General features: G+C 38.2%; 1 protein-coding gene across 1 annotated transcript in view; it reads left to right on the plus strand.

Moving 5' to 3' along the window:
* Positions 1-13,664, plus strand: part of LOC126199611 (cytoplasmic phosphatidylinositol transfer protein 1) — a 98,557-nt gene extending 84,893 nt beyond the window's left edge. The window contains exon 8 of the mRNA XM_049936542.1: positions 9,330-13,664. Within this exon, the coding sequence (XP_049792499.1) occupies positions 9,330-9,644 (315 nt within the window). The 3' untranslated portion in view covers positions 9,645-13,664. The remainder of the gene's footprint in view (positions 1-9,329) is intronic.
* The last annotated feature ends 9,163 nt before the right edge of the window (positions 13,665-22,827 follow it).

The raw sequence follows: 22,827 nt of genomic DNA on the forward strand, positions 1-22,827 counted from the left end.
TTTTTCAAGCTATGCTAACATTGTATTGAGTGCTTTGGCGTATCGGGAAGTCTTGAGCCTGTACGAATGTGAGTAGCGTTTGCCCAGTTCTGCCCTTCTGGACCCTTTAAAATTAAACTTGCATATGCCCTCAATAGCCAAATTTTCATCCATACGCGTAAAATTATCCGTATTACTGTATTAAACAACATAAAAATGTTAACCTCGGCAACAGTAATTTAATTTGTGAATGTAAGATGACTATGTATGTTCTGAATGACAAATTTGGGAAAAAAATCTTGTCTTATAATTGAGTAAATACGGTAGTCGGTGGTCACATTAAAGTGATCGCACCGTGTACTTTGTACATAAAATGTTTTCATACCTTACCATTGCTTGCCCAGTGCTTTCTTCTTCTTCTTCTTCTTCTTCTTCTTCTCCCACTTTTTCTCCTTCTGTGCTCAATCTGTAGATTGGAAAGCGGCAATTCTCCACCTCCAATTTTCCCTATCTTCTTCAGGTATCCTCATTTCAGAGTATATTAACAACTTCAAATCTTCCCCCCCCCCCCCCCCCCCCCTGCTTGATGTACCGAAGTCTTGGTCTTCCTCTTGCATTCTACTCGAGCATTTTTCTGTCTATTAATTTCACAATGAATGGGCAATATCTGCATGAGGTGTCTTAACTCATTGGGCTCTCTTTCCCTTGATTGTTTTCCAGAAAAATCTTTCCTGTGTTATTAAAAACTTCTTCATTGATCATTCTTTCTCTGTGTCTCCAAATCATATAGGGCAATACTACAAACATAAGTTCTTAAATACTGTTTCCTGATGTATAAACTAAAATTTCATGATGGAGTAGCTCCCTCATCTTTGTCTTGAATGCTGTTTTAGCTTGTACAATTCTACATTTAATCACCCGCCATGATCTATTATTATTCTCTGTTATTGTACTACCCAGGTACTTAAATCTGGTGGCTTGCTTTTGATTCTCTTCATGCAAATGTGTGTTTGCTGCTATTGAGACTGTACTGCATTCAAGGTTTTTGGTTTTCTTCTTTTTTATTTTCATATCGTATTTCTCTGAAAATACTTTGTTCAATGTCTTCTATGATCTTTTGGAGACTATATTCAGATTTGGTTTCTTTGACCCAAAGAAACTGGTACATCTGCCTACCTCCCCTCCCCCGAGCACGCAGAAGTGCTGCAGCATGATGTGGCATACACTCGACTAATGTCTGAAGTAGTGCTGGAGGGAATTGACACAATGAATCCTGCAGGGTTGTCCATAAATCCGTAAGAGTACAAGGGGGTGTGGAGATCTCTTCCAAACAGCATTTTGCAAGGCATCTCAGATATGCTCAATAGTGTTCATGTCTGGGGAGTTTGGTGGCCAGCGGAAGTGTTTAAACTCAGAAGAATGTTCCTGGAGCCACTCTATTGCAATTCTGGACGTTTCGGGTGTCACATTGTCCTGGTGGATTGCCCGAGTCCATCGGAATGCACATTGAACATGAATGGGTGAAGGTGATCAGACAGGATGCTTTCACATGTGTCACCTATTGCAGCCATATCTAGATGTATCAGGGGTCGCATATTACTCCAACAGCATATGCCCCACACCATTACAGATTTTCCACCAGTTTGAACATTCCCCTGCTGACATGCAGGATCCGTGGATTCATGAGGTTGTCTCTATACCTCTACACGTCCATCCACTCAGTACAATTTGAAATGAGACTCATCCAATCAGGCAACATGTTTCCAGTCATCAACTGTCCAATGTCGGTGCTGACGGTCCCAGGTGAGGCTTAAAGCTTTGTGTCATGAAGTCATCAAGGGTACACGAGTGAGCCTTTGGCTCCGAAAGCCCATATTGATGATGTTTTGTTGAATGGTTCGCTTGCTGACACTTGTTGATGGCCCAGCATCGAAATCTGCAGCAATTTGCAGAAGGATCACACTTTTGTCATGTTGAATGACACTCTTCAGTCATCGTTGGTCCTGTTCTTGCAGGATCTTTTTCCAGCCACAGTGATGTTGGAGATTTGATGTTTTACCATATTCCTGATAGTCACAGTAAACTTGTGAAATGGTCTTATGGGAAGATCCCCAGTTCATTGCTACCTCGGAGATGCTGTGTCCCATCACTTGTTGCCGACTATAACACCATGTTGAAACTCACTTAAATCTTGGTAACCTGCTATTGCAGCAGCAGTAACAAATATAATAACTGCGCCAGACACTTGTTGTCTTATATAGGCATTGCCGACTGCAGTGCCATATTCTGCCTGTTTACATATCCCTGTATTTGAATATGCATGCCTGTACGAGTTTCTTTGGCACTTCAGTGTATATAATCTACAAATCTAAGCATTTTCATGTTTTTTCCACATACAGTTATTATTTCACCGTATGTACTTTTATTTTCTTCTATGTATATGTTGAAGAGTAATGGGGAAAGGTAGCATCCCTGCTGAACACCTTTATTTGCTCTTCCAGATTTTGCATCACAGCATTTTATTTTGACAACTGCTCTCTGATTCCTGTAAAGCTGCTGGATTGTTTTCCTGTCTTGATGATCCAGTTTACTGCACATTAAAAAATGGCTCTGAGCACTATGGGACTTAACATCTATGGTCATCAGTCCCCTAGAACTTAGAACTACTTAAACCTAACTAACCTAAGGACAGCACACAACACCCAGCCATCACGAGGCAGAGAAAATCCCTGACCCCGCCGGGAATCGAACCCGGGAACCCGGGCGTGGGAAGCGAGAACGCTACCGCACGACCACGAGATGCGGGCTGCACATTAAAATTTGCATCATTGTAGACCAGTTTACATTTTCAAATGCCTTATGTACATCTACGTATACTATCCACTAGCCACCAGGCGGTGTGTGGTAGGGGGCACTATTCACACCAAAGTCATATTTCTCCCCCTCTGTTCCACTCGCGGATTCACGAGGAAAAAATTACTGACTGAATGCCTCAGTACGAACTCTAATTTCCCTTATCTTTGAATGGTAATCATTGCGCGATTTGAAAGTTGGTGGTAATAATATATGCTCTACATCCTTGGCGAAGATTGGATTTTGGAATTTAGTGAGCAGCCCCTTCCATTTAGTGCGTCGTCTATCTGCAAGTGTGTCCCACTTCAAACTTTCTAAATGGCTAAATGTACCAGTCACGAATGTTGCCACTCTTCTTTGGACCATCTCAGTCTCTTGAATCAGACTCAACTGGAAAGGGTCCCATACAGACGAACAATTAAGACTGGATGAACTAAAGTATTGTAAGCAATTTCCTTTGTTGAAGGAATGCATCGCTGCAGGATTCTACCAATAAATCACAATCTAGTGTTCGCATTACCCATTACTTGTGTCATCTGATCGTTCCATTTGAGATCATTTCGAATAGTTACACCCAGATACTTGACAGAGGTTACTGCTTCCAAAGACTGGGCACTTATTTTGTACTTGTATATTAATGGGGATTTTCTCTTTGTTATACGCATAGGTTACATTTACTAATATTGAGAGATAACTGCCAGTCATTACACCAGGCATTTATTTTCTGCAAATCCTCATTGATTTGTTCACAACTTTTGTGTGATACTACTTTCTTCTAGACAACAGCATCATCGGCAATCAGTCTAATGCTGCTGTCAATACCATCAACCAAATCGTTTATGTAAATCGTAAAAAGAATCGGACCTATTATGCTGCTCTGGGGCACACCTGAAGTTAGTTTTGTTTCTGTTTAAGTCTCCCCATTCATGACAACATACTGCTCTCTGTCTGTTAGAAAACTTTCTATCCAACCGCATATGTTATCAGATAGACTGTAAGCACACACTTTTTGGAGCAAGCGACAGTGCAAAACTGAGTCGAATACCTTTCGAAAGTTGAGGAATATGGCATCAACCTGGGAGCCAGTATCTAGAGCGTGTTGTATATCGTGCACAAAGAGGGCCAGCTGTGTCTCGCATGACTGCTGTTTCCTAAAACCATACTGGTTTCTGCAGATGAACTCCTCAGAGCCTAGAAAGGTCATTATATCTGAACACAAAATATGTTCCATGATTCTACAACAAATCAATGTCAGTGAAATTGGCTGATAATTATGTGCATTTGATTTTCTGCTCTTTTTGTAGATTTCTATGACCTGGGCCTTCTTCTAGTCCCATGGAACTTTCCGCTGTTCCAATGATCTCTGATAGATGATGGATAAGAATGGTGCTATATTTGTATCACTATCACACTTTTCTGTATCACTATCTTTCCAGCATTAATATGGAAAGGATAAATGTTAATCACCACATAGAGGAGGCACTGAGTAAAAGACAGGCACAGTGAAAAGGAGTGCTAAAATGTATAAGCTCTTGGACAGAGTCCACCTTCCAAAGTGGAAAACACACACATTTACTCAACCACACCTCACATACACATGACTATTGTCTCTGTGTGCTGGGGTATGACTGAGAGTGCTGTATTTGGAGGGGGGGGGGGGTGTAAGAATGAGGTATGATGTGGTAAGGAAAGTGTGGAGGAAAATGCTGTGCTGCCTGCGTGCGTGTGCAGGGATGTGATGGGGACCTGTATAGGACTGCTATGTGCAGCATGTATGTTTGGGGGGCAGGGGGGGGGGATGATTTAAAGGAGGAGAATAGTCTAGTAGGTGCATTTGTAGGACAAAAAGTTTGTGTAGTGCTGGAGTGGGAGTAGGGAAAGGATAATTCGGTGGATAACAGGGTCCAGCAAAGGTTGAGGCCGAGGTGCTACAAGAATGAAGAATATGTTGTAGGGAGAGTCCCCACCTGTGGAATCCAGAAAAGCTGCTGTTGGCAGGAAGAGTCCAGATGGTGTACATCATATTAGGTGGCATGTTCAGGAACTAGGTGATCCAGCTGTCTCTTGGCCACAATTTGGCAGTGGCCATTTGTGTGGATAGACAGCTTGTTATTTCTCATGCTCACGTAGAAAGCGGCACGGTGTTGTAGCTTGGTTGATGATGTGGCTGCTTTCACAGGTGGCCCTTCTGTGATGGGGTAGGATCTAGGTATATTGCAGAGCTATGAGCCATGAGGCAAGGAGTTGGAGGAGTGGATTAGGGATGTACAAGGATATTACGTAGGTTTGGTGAATGGTAAAATACCACTGTGGGAGGGTTTGGGAGGTTACTCCTCATTTCGAGCAGAATGAGAGGTGGTTGAAACTCTAGCAGAGATTGTGATCTATTTGCTTCTGTCGTTAGTGATGCTGAGTCACTGGAGAAGTGCTGCTTTTTGGGTGGATGTATGTGGGATGTGGCAGGTGACTGGAGAGACAAGGCACAGGATATCTGGTTTTGGCCAAGGTTGGGAAAGTAATTTTGGTCTGTGAATGCTTCAGTGAGACCCTTGGCGTATTTGTAAAGGATCTGCTCATCATTACAGACACGGCAAGCATGGTGACAAAGCTGTTTTGAAGGGAATTTTTGGTATTTAATTGGCAGCAGCTGTCAGAGTGGAGGTATTGTTGGTGGTTGGTGGGTTATATGTGGACGAAGGTACTGATGTCACCATTCTTGAGGAGGAGGAGGAGAGTAGTGTTTAACATAGCATTGACAATCAGAACATTAGAGATGGAGCACAAGCTCGGATTAGGGAAGGATGGGGAAGGAAATTGGCCTTAGACTCTGAAAGGAACCATCCCAGCATTTGCCTCACGAGACTTACCCTTCTTGAGGTAGAGGTCAACATTGATAAATGTGGCTTGTGTTGAGGAGGATCAGGTGGAGTGAATGGGGGAGAGGGTATTGAGGTTCTGCCAGAATGTGGATAGGGTGTCCTCAGTCTTGGTCCAGATCACATAGATCTGATTCTGATGAGGGGTTAGGGGTTCTTGTTGGTTAGAAAGGATTCTTGTATATGGCCCATGAATAGGTTGGGATAGGATAGTTGCATACAGCTATCCATTGCTGTACAAAGTATTAGCTTGTAGGTGATGCCCTCATAGGAGAATGCCTAAACACTAACTTCAGCAAGATTTTGATAAAGTTTGTTTGATATTTTGTCACGTGTGACCTTTGTCAATATATTGGGGCCATGGGGTACCAAAATTAGTATACAATAGTCTATACACTTGTCATTTGTAGTTTCTTAGATACTGGTAAAAAAGGAAAAAAAAAAGCTTTGGAAATCCTTTTTCATAAACCTCATTGACAAAAACTTTTCGTTTTGTGATCTAGTGGCTTGAGAATGTGTATTTGCATGCCTCTGTGTGTGTGTGTGTGTGTGTGTGTGTGTGTGTGTGTGTGTGTGAACATGAGTACTTTGACTAGAAAAAGATCAAGAGCTCAAAAGCTAATGCCAAGACTGTTCCCTGTTATGTGTTTCTGTCATCCACATGTGTCTGATATAGGTAAGTGATTGCCTTTCCCTTATTTTACATATCCTAGAGTTCTCATTGTTCAGTTTTGTTGCATCAGAACTTAGTCTAAAATTGTTGTTTTTTTCTTATTTTATTTAGTTGCAGGTGAACTTTCCTGCAGACTAGGGTACAGTCATAGCAAACATCAGCTCCAGGATACATTTTACATTTTTGATTTCATTTCAGTACCTCTTTCTGTCACTAATGTAATCAATTTGGGATCTGCCTGTACCCCTGATGCAACCCATGTGTATCTCCTCTCCTCCTCCTGTTGGAATAGTTTGTTGATGGATGACATCTTCTTTTCTTGGCAAAGATCAACCAGCTGTTGTCATTTGTTGTTAGTTTTCCCTAGCATGAAATTCCCAGTAATATTTTTTGTGTGTTCTCTCAAACTACTGCATTCCAGTAACCAATAATAACAGCATTCTCCTTTCCTATAATTATTTTAGATTTGACAATTTGGTTAAAAAGTTCAATAAATAATTTTAGGTATTAATATATTTAACAGAACCAGTCACTTCTGTTTTGTTATTTGTTTACAGTGCATAACCTTTACAGTTTATAATAGTATCTGATATGCGGAATGTGTGCTTTTCTCACACTTCGGTACAAGGGCTCATGCCAATAGCTGTCCCAGCGTTATTGTTGGGTGCAGTTTTACAAACAGAAGATGATTGCACCAAACAGTAACACTGAGATGGCTATTGGCATGGGATCTTGTACATACATATGTTAAAACCACACATTTTGACTATCTGATAATGAATAGTTACTCAACTGAAATCTGCACAAGAGAAAGAGAAAATGACTGTGCCATAATTGTTTTAATACCTAAGATTGAATTATATGATCACATAGCTGTCTCTAAGTTCACAATGAATAAAAGTATTTCTTAGAATAATATTTTTAGATATGCTTTATAATATTTTAGACTGCCACAATAATTTACTATCTTGTAGACTCGTGGGATGAAACTGGAAAACTTCCTGGATCACTCAGTAGTTTTCAGTGGTCATGCCGTCATGCTAGGCCTGCCAGATACCTTGCAGTATAAACACTGAGTTAATTGGAACATATAAAAAGTGAGGTATGACCAAAGAAAGAAGTTTCAGTGACTCCTTTAATGAAAATGGTTGAGAATATATTGTAGATACTTCTCCTCGTCCAAAGACAGAGAAAGGAGGTTGCATTCTGCTGTTCACTGGGACACATAGGAATCAGGGGAAATAAACAAGCTGATCTTTCAGCCAAGTAAACCTCTAGGGTTTAAAACAGTTAAAAATTCCCTCGTGTGCCACAATATCAATGTTGAGCCAGGCCTGTGCCAGTGGGAAGAAGAGTTACTGGAGGTGAGGAACATCAAGCTGCTGATGTTGAAATCACCATTCCAACCATGGAATTCATCCTCCTTGTTGTAGTATCAGGATAAAGCTATACTCGCCACTTAGGATTTATTCCACTCATCAGGTACTAGAGCTGGTCAATATGTTCTGTTAAGCAGCAAGTTCCAAGTAACACATTCCGTATGGTTATCTTGTGCACTACTGTTGGAATCATCCAGCAATCAGCAGGAACATATTGAGAGGGCAGTGATTTGACTGGAGTGGATCCAGTTAACTGGTGAGTAAGTCAGAGCTTCCAACTAGTTTACTCCCTGTAGTTACTTGCACTGCTGCCATAGGAGACACTGTGTGTTCTAATATACTTGACATGTTGTACAGAGTACAAGGAACATTGAAATGTGTGTGTGTGTGTGGGGGGGGGGGGGGGGGGGGTTGTTAAATTACTTAATATAAAATATTATTATATTTATAATCAAAAAATAAATATCTCTTAGCCATATCAGAACAGAGATTGGATGTACAATAAATTCTTGAAAGAGCAGAGGACCAAAACCAAGCTATTTATAGCTTTTCCACAATCATTTAAAACAATGACACAATGATTGCAATAGTGATGAAGGGGTAAAAAATAAGTAAGTCTTGAAATGCAGGAAGAAAAGCATGTATATGATAATTTCTGAAAATAATTGTAGGCAGATGTATCAGAAACTTCTAACAGGAAATGGTGGCACCTATACTGATAAGCCAGCCACATTTTTCTGCTGTACCATTTTAGATCCCCTTCAATTGAAAATTGATGAATAACGAGATATTTGTTTTTGTGTGTATTTAGGAAAGTGTTGTATAGTAGCGGTAGCAGAAATTTTTAATGTTTTGCCACAATTGCCTCTTATGCTTTTGGAATAAGTTCTAAAGATCTCACTGCCATGTTTCTTCTTTCCTAAATCATGTAAATGAGGGTTCCTTTGAAAAGACCAAGGCTGATTCCTTCCCATCCTTGTCAAATCCAAACTTGTGCTCTCTCGGTAATTTCCTTGTTGTTGACGAGATGTTAAACTCTAATCTTCATTGCAAGTTTTTTTTAAACTTTGTTACTTATTTTCACAGAATGGTTGGAAAGAAATCGTTATATAATGTGATTTTTCACTGATCTTGTAGTTGTAGTATCAGTACTTTTGGAGCTTACTCATCTAGAGTACTAAATAACTTGTGACATAAACAAACAGGAGAAAACTCTTTGACTCTTTTGTCGGGAAAAAGTTAGTATGAACACAAAGTTAAGAATATGCTAATAAGTTCCCTTCATGGATAGTAATTCTAATTTTCACGAGAGATGTAATCTGTTAACAAGATAGGGAGGTGCCCTGACTCACTCTCAGTAATATCCAATGCAGCGGAAGATGACCACTCTTCATTTATATTCCATTGTGATCATCATTGCTGAATGATTTACCTGGTAGAATTGTCAGTTATCGTTGGTATGTGCTTGTGTTTGCAAAGCTATACATGTTTTGGTGAGAACTGGCTGTGAAAACATTTGGCTCTCATTTGAAATTGTTACATCATGATTATAAAATTTCTCTGTTACAGTCAATAAGGGAAATCTTATTACTGGGCCACCGACAAGCATTTGCCTGGATCGATGAATGGCATGGAATGACTTTGGAAGATGTACGTGCCTATGAAGGACGCATGCAAAAGGAGACAAATACAAAGGTAACTGGTGGGAACACAGAACCTCCTTCCAGTCCAAGACCGTCTACTGCAGGTGCACCTGTAGATGCACTTACAAACATCACAGACACGCCTGCTGCTCTGCCTGATACTGTCACATCAAGTGTCACACCAGCTGATAGCGTTCCTGACACTCCAAAAACTCCTAGGTCTTGGTTCTCTTGGTCATAAGATGTTGTCATCTTGCATATATCTAATGTTTGAGCCTTTGTTGCCAACAGTATCTGATCTGCAATCAGTGTTGACTTTCAGTTGTTATATTTTGATGTACTATTGATAAGTTATTTATGGTCGTGGCTTTCTGTGCTCTGACAGAGTGATAAGATCTCCTTCCTGCTTATCATGACAAGTACAAAGCATTGTCTGCAGCAATATTTAATGTTACCTGTTGCATTTGTGCAATTAAAAATGTAAATTAATGTTAGCTATCAGAAATATTATTTATAAAACAGTTCCTTTTACATTTTGACAAAAGGGTGATAATATTAAGTTAATAGTAAAGTTTTTCTTTCACATCTATCATGTACTTGTGGAGGCCTGTTTCATCTTTACATGCTTGTCTTTAACATGTTAATTCAGTTTAACTACTTGACAGTTTGTAAACTCTCTTCTTCAAACTTGATCGGCAAGTGAACATACCACAAGAATGTGCATGAAAAGTCTTTGAATTGCATCTGATGTTACTGATTATTGTCAACTGCAGATTCATTCCTGGCGTAATCAATTAGCATATAATTGAAAGTAGGCTTTACCTGTTTTGCACTGGTCTTGTCATCCTTGTATAAAACATTTGACTTATTTGTAAGATATAAGATAGTCTTCTGTTATTTTAATTTTGTACTATTGTTCCACAAAGTATCTATGACTTATTAAAATACCTCTTTAATGGGAAGAAGAGAGGATTAATGCACAAAATTGTATTGTGATTATTCGAAAAATTTTAGTGAATGTTTTTTTGACAGCTATTCATATATTCTTGTAACTTTTATATTTTCTTCAAGAAATGCAATTTTTTTCCAAATGTGAAATGCAGAGCTTTCTTAATAGTTTTAGCAGTTGGCATATATAACTGCACTATACGTATTAGCCGTCATTAATGTGATATGTATTGAAAATCCTTAAATGTTTGTGTATGTTTGTTCCTAAAATTTAGCTTGTCCTAAAAAATACAGTAGAGAGATAATTCCTGTGTAGAAGATTGTTTTAATTTTTTTATTTGGAATGATTTTCTGTGTCATTAGTACTTGATGTGGCAGTGCCATTACAGAGTTTATGTAACTTTACTACATTGTCACATAATCAACTCTCACCATGTGGATAATAGAAAAAAATTATATCGAAATAGTTTATACGTGTTTCTTTGCAGTTTGATAAAGATACTCTACTTAATTCGCTAACATCCAGGTATAAAATAGTTTAAATTCTATGTAAAATTTGTTTGCTTGTAAACATTGAAAAAATGTTTGCCATTTGTATCCTTACATCAAAATGACGATGGTAAATTTAGTTTTAATGACCCAATACCTTATAGCATTGAATGTTTCCAACTGATAAACTGAAATGAAAATGGGGCATGAACATAGTATTTAATGTACAATGTTATTGTTCATACTTTAAATTTAATTGGAGCAAGCAGAGTTCAATCACTTGTAACTACAGTAAAAAGCTATTTGTCATTAGAGCTGTTATTGTCCAACTGTACAAAAAATGGTGAATTTGTGCTACTTGTGAAAACAGGTTACAACAACCAGGCCACATCAGTAATTATTCATTTGGAAAAAAAGTAGTCCATCAACATGACGGGAGACTAGACATTTAGGCACAATGAGAGGTTTGTACAAACCCTGCTATGTATGTCCTAGGGTTATCCAGAGAGAGTAAGTTTCCTTAGCACCATAAAGACATAGAAAACATTTACTTGGAGACTTTAATTGGAATAAATATAGTGGTCAGTATATTTACTGCCTGGTACTGAGACTTTTGTGTTGGTGTGTGCTGCACCTGGGTTTGAAATTAATATTCAGTACACGTCATCAGTGGAAAAATGTTGGCTGAATGATTTAGGTATGAGAAAAGATGCAAATAGTTGTAAAAAATATCAGTACTATAGAACAGAAGGGGAAACACATACCTGCCGGACATATAGTGCTCTTAAAGGTAGGTGGGTGAGAAATATTGTGGATTATCACATCACCTCAATTAAGCATCTCATACATCTTATTCTGAACTTTCTATTCTAATATCCAGGATTAGTGTATGTGTGGGAAATGGTTGCTTATTCCACAATCATAAAGCAATATCTCTCCATTGTGAGCTGCTGCATCTGATTTACATTGTTGTTATTTATGAGGAACAACCACCTTAAGTTCGTGTAATCATAGGAAGTTTGATCACCTTGGACATATTTTATCCATAAATATGGTAATGTATCTGCTTGCTCATCATGTACAGTCCATAAACTAGATGACTCTGATGTGGATTAATGTTCAGTACTATTTCGTGTTCTTTGAATGATTGAAGTACAGATTTGTGGAGATAGCCACATCATGCTGGTACATTTCTGTTTTGGAATGTGCGTTTCTGCTGTTCTTTGACAGCCGTGAGACACTTACTTCCTATGAATTTTTATTAGTCAAATATTTTGGTTTATCTGAAGTGATAAGTTCAATTTTTTAATGTGGCTGCATGAGTCTGCAGTCAGGAAACAATCATATCTTAATTGTAATGTGGATTTATTTTTTCTCATTTGGATGTTAGAAAATTAACTCAAAATGATAAAGTCAAGAGAGCCTGTGAGAACCTATCTTACAACAAGCAACTCTATAAAAGAATCTCCCTCTCTAAATGCAAACTCCAAAAGTTCTGGAGTACGTCCATAGACCAAACTGATATATCATTTATTTATTTGTATGAGTGTGTTGGGAGGGGGGGGGGGGTAATAAACTTTCCTTTCCATTTCACAAGGTACAATTTTTTTGGCAATAAAGGTTTGCTTCCTGGTTACATTCTAGATTTCAAAGTTGTGCAATTAATTTGTTAATTTAAATTATGACTCAGTTTTGTGAAAGATTGTCTATGGTTTGTAAGTTTATTCCACTTCAAGCACAACCAAAACTGTGAGAAAAACACTGGTGTTCATTAAAGAACTGAGATGTGTTTAAGTATGTGCTTCCTTGCAAAGTGTCTGCTCGTTAATGTGCTCCTCCCACCCCACACCGTGTGTGTGTGTGTGTGTGTGTGTGTGTGTGTGTGTGTGTGTGTGTGTGTGTGTTGCCCATTGCTATTTAACTATACCTGAGGACCCAGGTAGAAACTTTTATTTTATGCTGATTTTAGTGTTAGTCATTATACAGCAAAACCCTGATTTTATGTTGCTAACAGGTCAGAAAGAAAGCAGATGCTGTAAAGAAGTAAAAGGGAGAGCTAGATAATTACGTGAAGAAAGAGATGGGGAAAAAATCACTAGGGACCAAACAACTTAAACCCGAATTACAAGAAATTAGAGTTGTGAGATCTGGATTTTACAGTATTTTCAAGTGTAATTTGACCTCTGTAGTTCATTCCAGATTTCGCTCTTTCAAAGAATTACATGAGCTGTGACTGCATTTAATGTAAGCATTTTTTAATGTAGCATGTTCGTATTTGTTGAAACACTAGTCATGCTACTCCTGACGTTTGTTTTCTCCAGAAGAGCTTCATGCTGAGCATTGGTGTGTTTGTACCTTATAGGGATTTATCATCAATATTGTCTCAGGGTGTTAAAATTACTGTATTTCTGCTCAGACTCTATATTATGTGAGAAGTTGCAATCCAAGAAGCAGCAGCTTGAAGATTACTTTGCACAATTTTATATATATATATTTTTAATTTACAATAACAGTGTGCCAGATGTTATTCCCTGGTGTACTTGACCGTTATTTGTCTATGGTTATTTTCTTACACTTGCAATATACTGACTCAGTAATAGCCTCATACCTGGATTTTTTTCTCCCATTCTTGAGTTTTGCTGAAGCAAGCCTCAGTAGTGTGCAAAATATTGTCTGTTTTACACTGTCTTGAGTCTGCATTATATGACTTTGTAAAAAGAAAAAATGAAGACTTGTCGTCATCTCTTGTATGTATTTATGTATAGTAAAAATGTCTGTACACAAGTTATGTATTGTGTTGTTGGATAAATATCTGTAGAATAAAACCCAGATTTTGCACTGCAACATTTTGTTTTCATTTTTGGTTATTGACCATTTCTGGCTGTAGCATGCAAAGAAAGAAAAATTAAGAAAAGGAAAGTAGAGCAATGTGACAGGCTGACAGGACATGTGACTATCAGTTGCTCAAATACAAGCAGTAATGTAGGGCTGAAGGCAAAATGTTAAGCCCATTTTAGTTTAGTTTCATTTTATTTTAACCTAAGTAAGCATACAGTTAACTACCTGGTATGATTTTAATCTTGATTTCATTAGCAATTCTCAGAAATTATGGTTTTGTTTGCTCTATGCTCGGAATTCAAAATATCTAACTTGAATTATTGCATTTAAATCAAAACTGAATTTAGAATCTGCAGAACATGTTGTACATTGAATAATTGTTAAAACTTTTGTGTGTAGTACTGCTTTGCTGTGTTGTTACAGATGGCAGTCATTCATTCATTCATTTGCATGTTGGAAGGAAGGAAAACCTAAAAATTGCTTCCAGAAAATATCCATAATGCTTCAGTATTTGTCTATATGAATAAGTTTGTAAAGTTTTGAAATAGCTGACAAGAGAATTCCAATTGTCTGGTAATATTGAAGGGAAAGTAGTTGCTTATGTTGTAGAGAATATGAGAAGTTTGAAGACTGCACTGACACTGTCTGGAATGACTTCTTGGTTACTTAGTGTTCCACTTCTGAAGTTGGATACACAAACCTTATTGTTTGGACAACCATTTTTCTGATATTTCTTGCAAACTAAAGAGGAAATGGTCAATTTATTTTGATTATTGCATATACTGTGTATATTATCAGTACACTGATCCAGTGTTGAAGTGATGCTGACAGATAAAGATTTTATTATTTTCCATTCCAGTTTACCTACAGGCAATAATGTTCGTTACCACAGAGCATATCCTCTTTTAAAATTGTTTATTTTCATATCTTGCTGTCAATTTCTGTAAATAGGTTTTACATCACCATAAGTTAGTGTTAGGGATTTTGTCTCTGACTAACGACTCGAGTATTCTAAGGAAGGATGTTTTATAGGGAACTTGACACCATGCTAAGATTTGCCTGCTTCAATGGAAATACTTGCAGTTATTACATTTAGTTAAGGTATTTAGCCTCTTCTACAAAATAAACAATGCTTTGGGAACATGTATAACTGAGCATTGCAATAATGCTATTCAGTTAGGTTTTACTGTATTTGCCACTATAGGTTCTCCATTCAGAATGACAAAGCACTTGGTTCAGTCAACACAACCACTCTGTCTTAAGATGAGTCAATATGAGTTGGTGTTATGCAGGCTGTTGCAGAAATTTGAAAATGTCACATGGATATATACGGAGATCAGTTGCCCATGTTCATGAACTGAACCCTCTCAGCAAATGTAAACACCCATGTGACTGTCATTGGCCTAATGAAACCTGCTAATTAGGTTTTTTGTGGTGTAATGGAGGTTTTGGTGAGTTTGAAGTAAGTGGTTGTGTGTTCCACTAACCCCCAGTGCAGAAGACAGTATTTGTTGTGAACTGAAGCACATACGAAATTTATTCATTAGAAGTGGTTCTCAATATGGCATTTCTCTTACTGAGGGGGAGATGAATTAAAAAGGTAGTCAGGCAGATAGAAGGAGGTGTGTGTGTGTGTGGATGCTTTGTATGAGCCTTTGGCCACTTGCAAACAAAATTTACAAATATTAATACAATTACATTAGTGTATGATTAGACATGATAGCAGAAATTGGCATAATTGATTGAAACTACGTTTCAGATGTTTGGTTAATAAGTAATATGAAAAAATGTATAAAAACAAAAATTTCCCTAAATATAATTTTCTAGAAGTGGTACTTCAACTCAGCAGATTCTCTGTCTTGGAGTCAGTGTATGTGCATAGAGCACACAAGCATGGAAGAGCCCATCTTTCCATCAGCAAGGAATCTTCAGTATTGATAATGATGCAGCTGCATAGGTATTTATTATACCATTGTGCTTCTACTCATATTTGATGGAGCAGGCAGAGAAGTATGGCGTGTAGTCTGTAACAAAACAAGTACATTTCAGAATGATATTTTCTCACAATGGTTGAGAAGAGGTAGTAGCAAATAGTCTATGAAAACTTGAAATATAGAGACCCATCCTTTGTATCCATATGTGTCATTTGTGAAGAGACATTTTTAATTGAAGCTGCGAAGCCTCACAAACTGGTGGAACATGTTGCAAAGATTTATTCTTACATAGCTGGTATTTACATCTTTAAACCCTGTTACGATTTGTTCAAGTAACACAACACTGTAGGGCATTACAAAAAATAATTTTTTAAAGGAATTACTTACTGACAAAGTAAATATTTAATAAAACTTGAAAAATCATCATTTACATCTTATGCCAGTTATGTAGTAGTACTTGTGACTGCTTTTGTAACACACTATTTATACTTTTTCTGTACAATTTCTTCTTTTACTTACTTTAGTTAGAAATATTGTCACACTTTTAGCATATGACAAGACTTAATTATTAGGAAGTGTTGGTTGACTGTGGTACTAGGACTGTTGTTTCACACTCAATCTGAGATATCAACAGAAAAATATCAGGTGCAGCTGTGCAGAAGGAGACTTGAGTTTACATGACTGTCTGCCATTGTGTTATCTTTCACGTGGTCGTAATGTCTTATGTACCCTTACTTTTACCTTGCCACTGAGGTGGGAAACAGTCATTGGACACCCAGATCTGTTGTTGATGGGAGAGACTCTCCACTCTGAACTTTTTTATTTAATAATAAGAGGTGGACATTAGTAGACTCATTAATGATAAGAGTTTTGGATTTTTTATTTATTTTTTAATCGAATGTTACTACTGTTGTTGTGTTGTTGGAACACAAAAACTTACATAGCTGTATATACTGTGTGTACTCTGGTCCATTGCTGAAGTGATAACTGACAAATATAGACTTTTTTACATAGACGTTGACTACTTTGAAGCCACTGACAGTATCCACAGTGTCCCACATTAGATGCCAAGGGCAATGCCCATATGCTCCGCTCTCTTCAGATTTCTCAAATAAAGTAGCCAAATTACTTCCTACTATTACAAAGAAAGATTCTACAGTACTGCAAAATCATCTTTAAAAATTGTTTTGAACAACTAAGTGGTAAAAACCTTCATTTGATGAGGAACAAAATGCAAATTAACTCCAGGATTGGTATGAAATAATTTCCAATGAACAAGAATTATTGCAAGGATCAACACGCCACAAAAATTAAAACCATCTCACAATCTAGTCCCAGAAAATGTACAGCACCACTGCCTTACAGTTACACAAGGAGGGGTGCTTCTATAAATGATGTTAGGGTGAAAGCTTGCTCACAGCTTATTGGGTTGTTGCAAGAAATGTCTGAAGCCATGGAAGTACAGTTTCTCGGTGCCCTAAGAGCTTCGAATGGAATGTCAAGAGTAGGCCGCTCTTGTGCTGGATGACAAAAGCTGATTCTGGGTTAGTCATTGTTGGCGCCATTCACCACCTGATAGCCATGACAGATTTTGGCCCCAGTGTGCATGCTTAAAGTAGAGTGCTGACTATGAACAGTGTAGTCTTGTTCTCCTCATGCTATTTCTACATCCTGAGGCATGGTAGGGAATTCTTTCAAGTTTTTGGATGACGTGGTGGCCTACGCAGTGGCATATATTTCATTGCTATCAAACTCTGGATGAGGTCCCATAGGCAATCCAAGCCATACATCTGCATTTAAATGTTGTTGCAATGGGCAGTAGTAAACAGAACTAACACTAACCTAGTGTTGGAGCCTGGTACATTGTATAATCAGGCAGTAAAGGTAAAATAAATGTTTGTGGTCAGCCTACTCAATTCCCTGCTTCGACCCCTCTGGACTTTTTTTGTGTGACGAGAGATATGCAGCCTTATTTACAAAATTCCTGTTGAATAAGAGGGTCTGGTTGTCCCGACAGCAGCAGCAGCACTAGGAATTGACACTCCTGCGGGCTTTGATCATGTTAGATGGAACATGACTCAAGAGTGTAAGCTCTGTATACAGGTCAGTGGGGGCATTTTTTAAGCTTACTGTAAATTTAGTAATTGTGTTGTGTTAACATTGTTGTCTCATCGTAATAAAGAATTAAAACTTGTTAGCGCTACTTTTTGTCCTTATAGTAAAACGCATTAGAAAAAGTGTTTTCATTGTTCCATGCAACCTCCCATAGTTTGTTGGATTAATTAATTTTGGTTTAAAAAATCCTCAAAGGGAAATATGACACTAGAGAATAATATTTATTGTGGTGTCCCGTGTAACCTCCCAGAGTTTGTTGGTTTAAATAATTTCCACCCTGCATCTGTCTAAGAAGAAAAATCTAATCAGTGTTATGACTTAGAAATAAAATTTTACTCCAGGTGAATTGTTTTCTTTCCTTATTGTATATTTTTTCTGGTCTTGAAAAGATACACCTACAGGGAACCAACATAGCTAGAATACACAATCTTTTCAGAAGTGGTTGGCAAAATATTGGGTAGAGCAATTTTCTGGATTCCCACGAATTTAAAGGATCATTGTTTCTGAGCCATAGACCTATTCTTTATCTTTGATGCTGGTCGTATGTCAGCTCTTCCATTTCGCTTGCCTTTGCTGTGCCATGATTGGTTGCATAAAGATTTAGTGGAGTGCGCTAGGATGGTCATGAAGTCGGTTGATTTGCACCTAAGTTGGAGAGAGAGTTACAGGGATGATCAGGAAAGGGCAGTACGCCTGTGTGAAAAGTGGTTGGGCGGTTTTGGTCTGGGTGGGTAGCCCATGCTAGAGCAAGGAGGGGTTGCTGTTGGCTTGATGCGATGCGGAGAGGCGGTACAGTAGATGGCTGTGTCCTGTCCTATGGATCACACGATGTCTTTGGCCTTCTCGCTGCTCCTGCTGCTGCTGACTGCACCTTTTCTTGTGGGTGAGAAGTTTGTTACTATAAGTACTGTGTGCCAAACAATTAAGTTGTTATTGGCCCATTTCTTTTTATAAACTGTACCATGCTGTTATTGCACTGTTTTACTGTTCTGGTTCAGCAGACTCTGAATTCTGTCACTCTTATAGTGCTACATATGCTTAAGCAGTTGGGTATGGTTACATAAGGAAGACGGTGTAGTGGTTTCATTAATTTTCACTTTCCTGTGCAGCAGTTTAAAGATAGAATTATGCCGTCCATATGAACTGGAGCAGATGCCAGTGTAGAAATCTATTTAAAAAATCCTTGATTTCACTGGCTGGTTTCATATTGGAAGGTTCATTATCTCATGTTGTTGGTTCATAAAGGTTGGTGGCTCAGCAAGTACTGTCACACTTGGCAGTGAATTTATTGCTTTTTGTATATGTTGTGGAGTTGGACTTATTTTGTCTGTATTGTGTCGGGTACTGACTCAGAAATTGCCGTCTGGTGCATTCAGGAAGGCCTATGCTCTCTGAAGTGTGCCATAGTAGAATAAGAGTTCTAATTCTACAAGGCCAGTGGTTCCCAACCTTTTTGAGACAACTACTCCTGAATGAGGTCATATAGAAACCAATACCCTCAACAGAGTTCAGTGTCTAACTAAAGTTGAATGCAAAAAAGAAAAAAATAACAAAATGCAGTTATTCGCAAACGAGCAGGAGAGAATACACAAGCAGGAGGAAATACACAAAAATGCATTTGGAACAAAATACAATCCAGCCACAGCTCAGGACAGTCCAAATTCAACAAGGGTGATATGGTTTACTACTCTAGACCTTGGATGATTTCCATCGACAGCCACAGGACTCGCACAGTGAAAAAAAAAAAAAAAATGCTGAAGATGCCGCAATTGTGGTGAAATATGTCTGGGTTGTAAAACAAAACAACTGTTTGCTTGTAAAAAGGCTTACCCATCCTTAATTCATTATTATGGGAAAAAAGGTTTAAATGTTCCAATTTTTAAAATTACAGGGAAGTATACAACAATTTATTAACATTCAACAAATAAAACTCACATGTTTTTGTAAGAGTTGTATTAAACCAGGAAATGGAAGTCAATGAGATGGTTGGTACTGCTTATTTTTAACAATCTTTTTTTATATTCAGTTTGGTCTCTGCTAGTGCACATTGTAAATGTTCCAATTTAAATTGGTCCCTTGCCTTTTTTTTCATTGCCACCAAAGTCACAAATCCACTTTCCCACCTGTAAGTTGTGGTGAATGGAGTCAATATTGTTGTTGCTTTTTCTGATAATAATGGATACTCACCACTCAGCTTTCTCCAAAATGTTGCCTGTTCTGTTTTGGAGAAATCTGTTTTAAGTGTGCTGTCTTCACTCAGACCAAGAAATTCTGCTTTGTATTGAATTTCACTATTTGAAAATATACCTTTGTTCACTGAAAATGTTCTTAAAACCCAGGCATTTACTTGTACCGTCTCTAGTTCAGGAAAATAATTATTGTCAGAATTTATTACTGATGATAAATGCTGACTTATGCCATTTGTGAATGAACATTTTTCATTGTTGGCATCGAGCATTATTGTCATTTCTGAGAACACCAAAATGTCTGGAACTTCAGCCCCAGTTGGTAACTCTCCAACCTCTGAACAAAACTGGTAACTTTATATTGTGCCATCAAAATATTCACCATATTTCCTTTCAAGCCAAGGCTAAGCATATTGATTTCAGCAAAAAAATCTGCAAGATATGCCAGTTTGGAAATAAGTATATTATCTGTTATTTTGGCATATGAGTCTTTCTTCTTCTCTGTCCTCACCTTTTCTAGAAACAAAGCAATTTGGGGTCAGAGCACAAGTACTTTATGCAACACCTTGCCACATGACAACCATCAAACTTCTGTGTGGAGCAAGAGCACATTAAATTTTGGTCCAACAAGAACTCTACCGCGGATACGGCTTACAATCTTCACTACCTGGGCGAGTACGTTCAGCACATCAGGTGGAAGTGTTTTCACTGCCAAAACATAACAATGTGTAATGCAGTGGCTGAATTTTGCATTTGGAGGAACTTCTTTCAACACTCTGTGGATTCCAGAGCAAATGCCCAACATGGAAGGTTCTCCGTCTGTAAATTCAACCACCTACTTTGACCATTGCAACTTTCTTCCTTCAACAAAATTCTTTACTGATCGAAGAACATTCTCACCACGTGTAGTAGTGTCCAGTGGTTCTGAGCAAAAGTATTATTCTTTCAGGCCATCATCTTTTATGTATCAAACATAAAAACAAGCAGCTGGAAACAAAATGCAACATCACTCAATACATCTAACTGCCGTGCAAAAAAACTACTTGATCTTATTTCATTGAGTATTCTGTCCAAAATATCCAAACTCATGGCTTCTGATTGTGTTGTTAGAAAGAGAGATGTTGTTTATCTTTCCTACATGTTGCTCTCCTAGAACTAACATCACTACATCTAGAAAGCAAGGCTTGATGAGATTGTCTCCTATTGTTTGAGGTTTCTTGTTTTCAGCGATTTGAAGAGCGGTTTGGTATGGAGCTTTAAGACCAGCTTCTATCGACTGAGGAAAGCAGGCGAACCCATATGTAAACTTGCGAGTGCTACTTCTTTGATTTGAAGAATTCGATCTCTTTTCAGTGAACTCTGCATGACTTCTTTCAAAATGATCTTTTAATTTGCTGGTTCTCATAATCTCTGCTGTTAGCACTTCACTGCACAGAGCACACTGGGGCTTTCATTTAAAGAGAAAGTTGTCTGAAGTGTGGACACTTGAGAAAGAAGCACACCATAATGCGTTTTAGGGAAAAAGGTTCACAAAAATGTTAGAAAACATAATGCAACTGATACTGATGAGTTCTGGTTTATGTCTATTTGCAACTGAAATAATTTGTTTTGCCATAAATGTCTCGCCACACGTTATTACGAAGCACCTTTAGTAGCCTGACGTGTATACATATTTACGTACTGCTCTTGGCATTAATTCAACTGCAGTTGGACATAACCTCAGAATCATCAATATACTGTTGCTATACTTTGTTCATCGTAAGTTTAACATGGGTGTCAGCATTACTTTTGCTTTATTGTTCATTGTAAGTTTAACACGAATGTTAATATTGCTCTATGTAAGTAAAGCAAAGCTTCATCAATCCAAAGACTGTTTTCAACACCACAGTGTTTTACTACGAGTGGTCCTGTTGGGGGTGGTATGACCTTTCCTTCCTCCAACTTTACGACTGATTTACCCAGCCTGTTATGGAGGGAACTACTGTCTAACATAGATCCTGAACCATAGTATAACTCGGCATTTTTCACACCAACAAACTATGCCAGAGGGGAAAGAAGTACTAACTGAGAGATAAAACTACAAGGGTTGAGCAGGGATCCAACCCGAGGCTTTTAGATTTGTAGTTTACCATGGAGCTCTCTAGATTAGCTGGTAAAGGAAAGAGAAGATCTGGCCACAGTAGCAGCACCATGTTTACGTCTGAGAAAGAGATGGTCGGAATAAAAGCATACGCTGCAGCAGTCTAAAGCCCGGTACGCTCTGATTGTGAGACGCAGAACTGCTACTCACTGTCGCTAAGGCTGCTTCCGGACGGTAACTCATTGAGTTCATGTCACTGCATATTGGATCCGGCGCTTGCAGGACTATTTCCCAGGCATTTTGAATTCTACCCGAAATGGGATTCTCATACTCAGCGTTGCGGAAGGTTGCCAGTGCTGACGTGAATCAGAAACAATTGACTAGTGAATATAGCACAGCGCCGCCATGCAGTGTACTATCTGACAAGTTACAGCATATCACATATTGCATAAATGACTTAATATTCGCATGTGCAATGACCCAGTGAGTGTTTATATTCACATTGCGCCAGTGTGTTCTCACTGAGTATGGAGCGTTACTACAAAGAAGCTAAACAACTTGTAGAGAAAAGTGGGAATTGTGGGATTCTAAGAACAGTAAATATCACATAAAAGCTAAACTAAATGATGACTGGGAGTGAGTTGCCAATGGTAACGTAAGCGAAACCGATGAAGTGAAGAACAATACGCATACTTCAGTGACAACTGCTGATAATATTTTGGATATGCTGAATGATAACATGAAACTCATAAAGGATTCTGCCATTGCCAGAAAGTTTGCTTGATATTGCAGTTACGTAATCTGTGTGCATTATTCGATTTTCGTATACAACAG

This window comes from Schistocerca nitens, chromosome 1, assembly GCF_023898315.1.
Source record: "Schistocerca nitens isolate TAMUIC-IGC-003100 chromosome 1, iqSchNite1.1, whole genome shotgun sequence".
NCBI lineage: Eukaryota > Metazoa > Arthropoda > Insecta > Orthoptera > Acrididae > Schistocerca > Schistocerca nitens.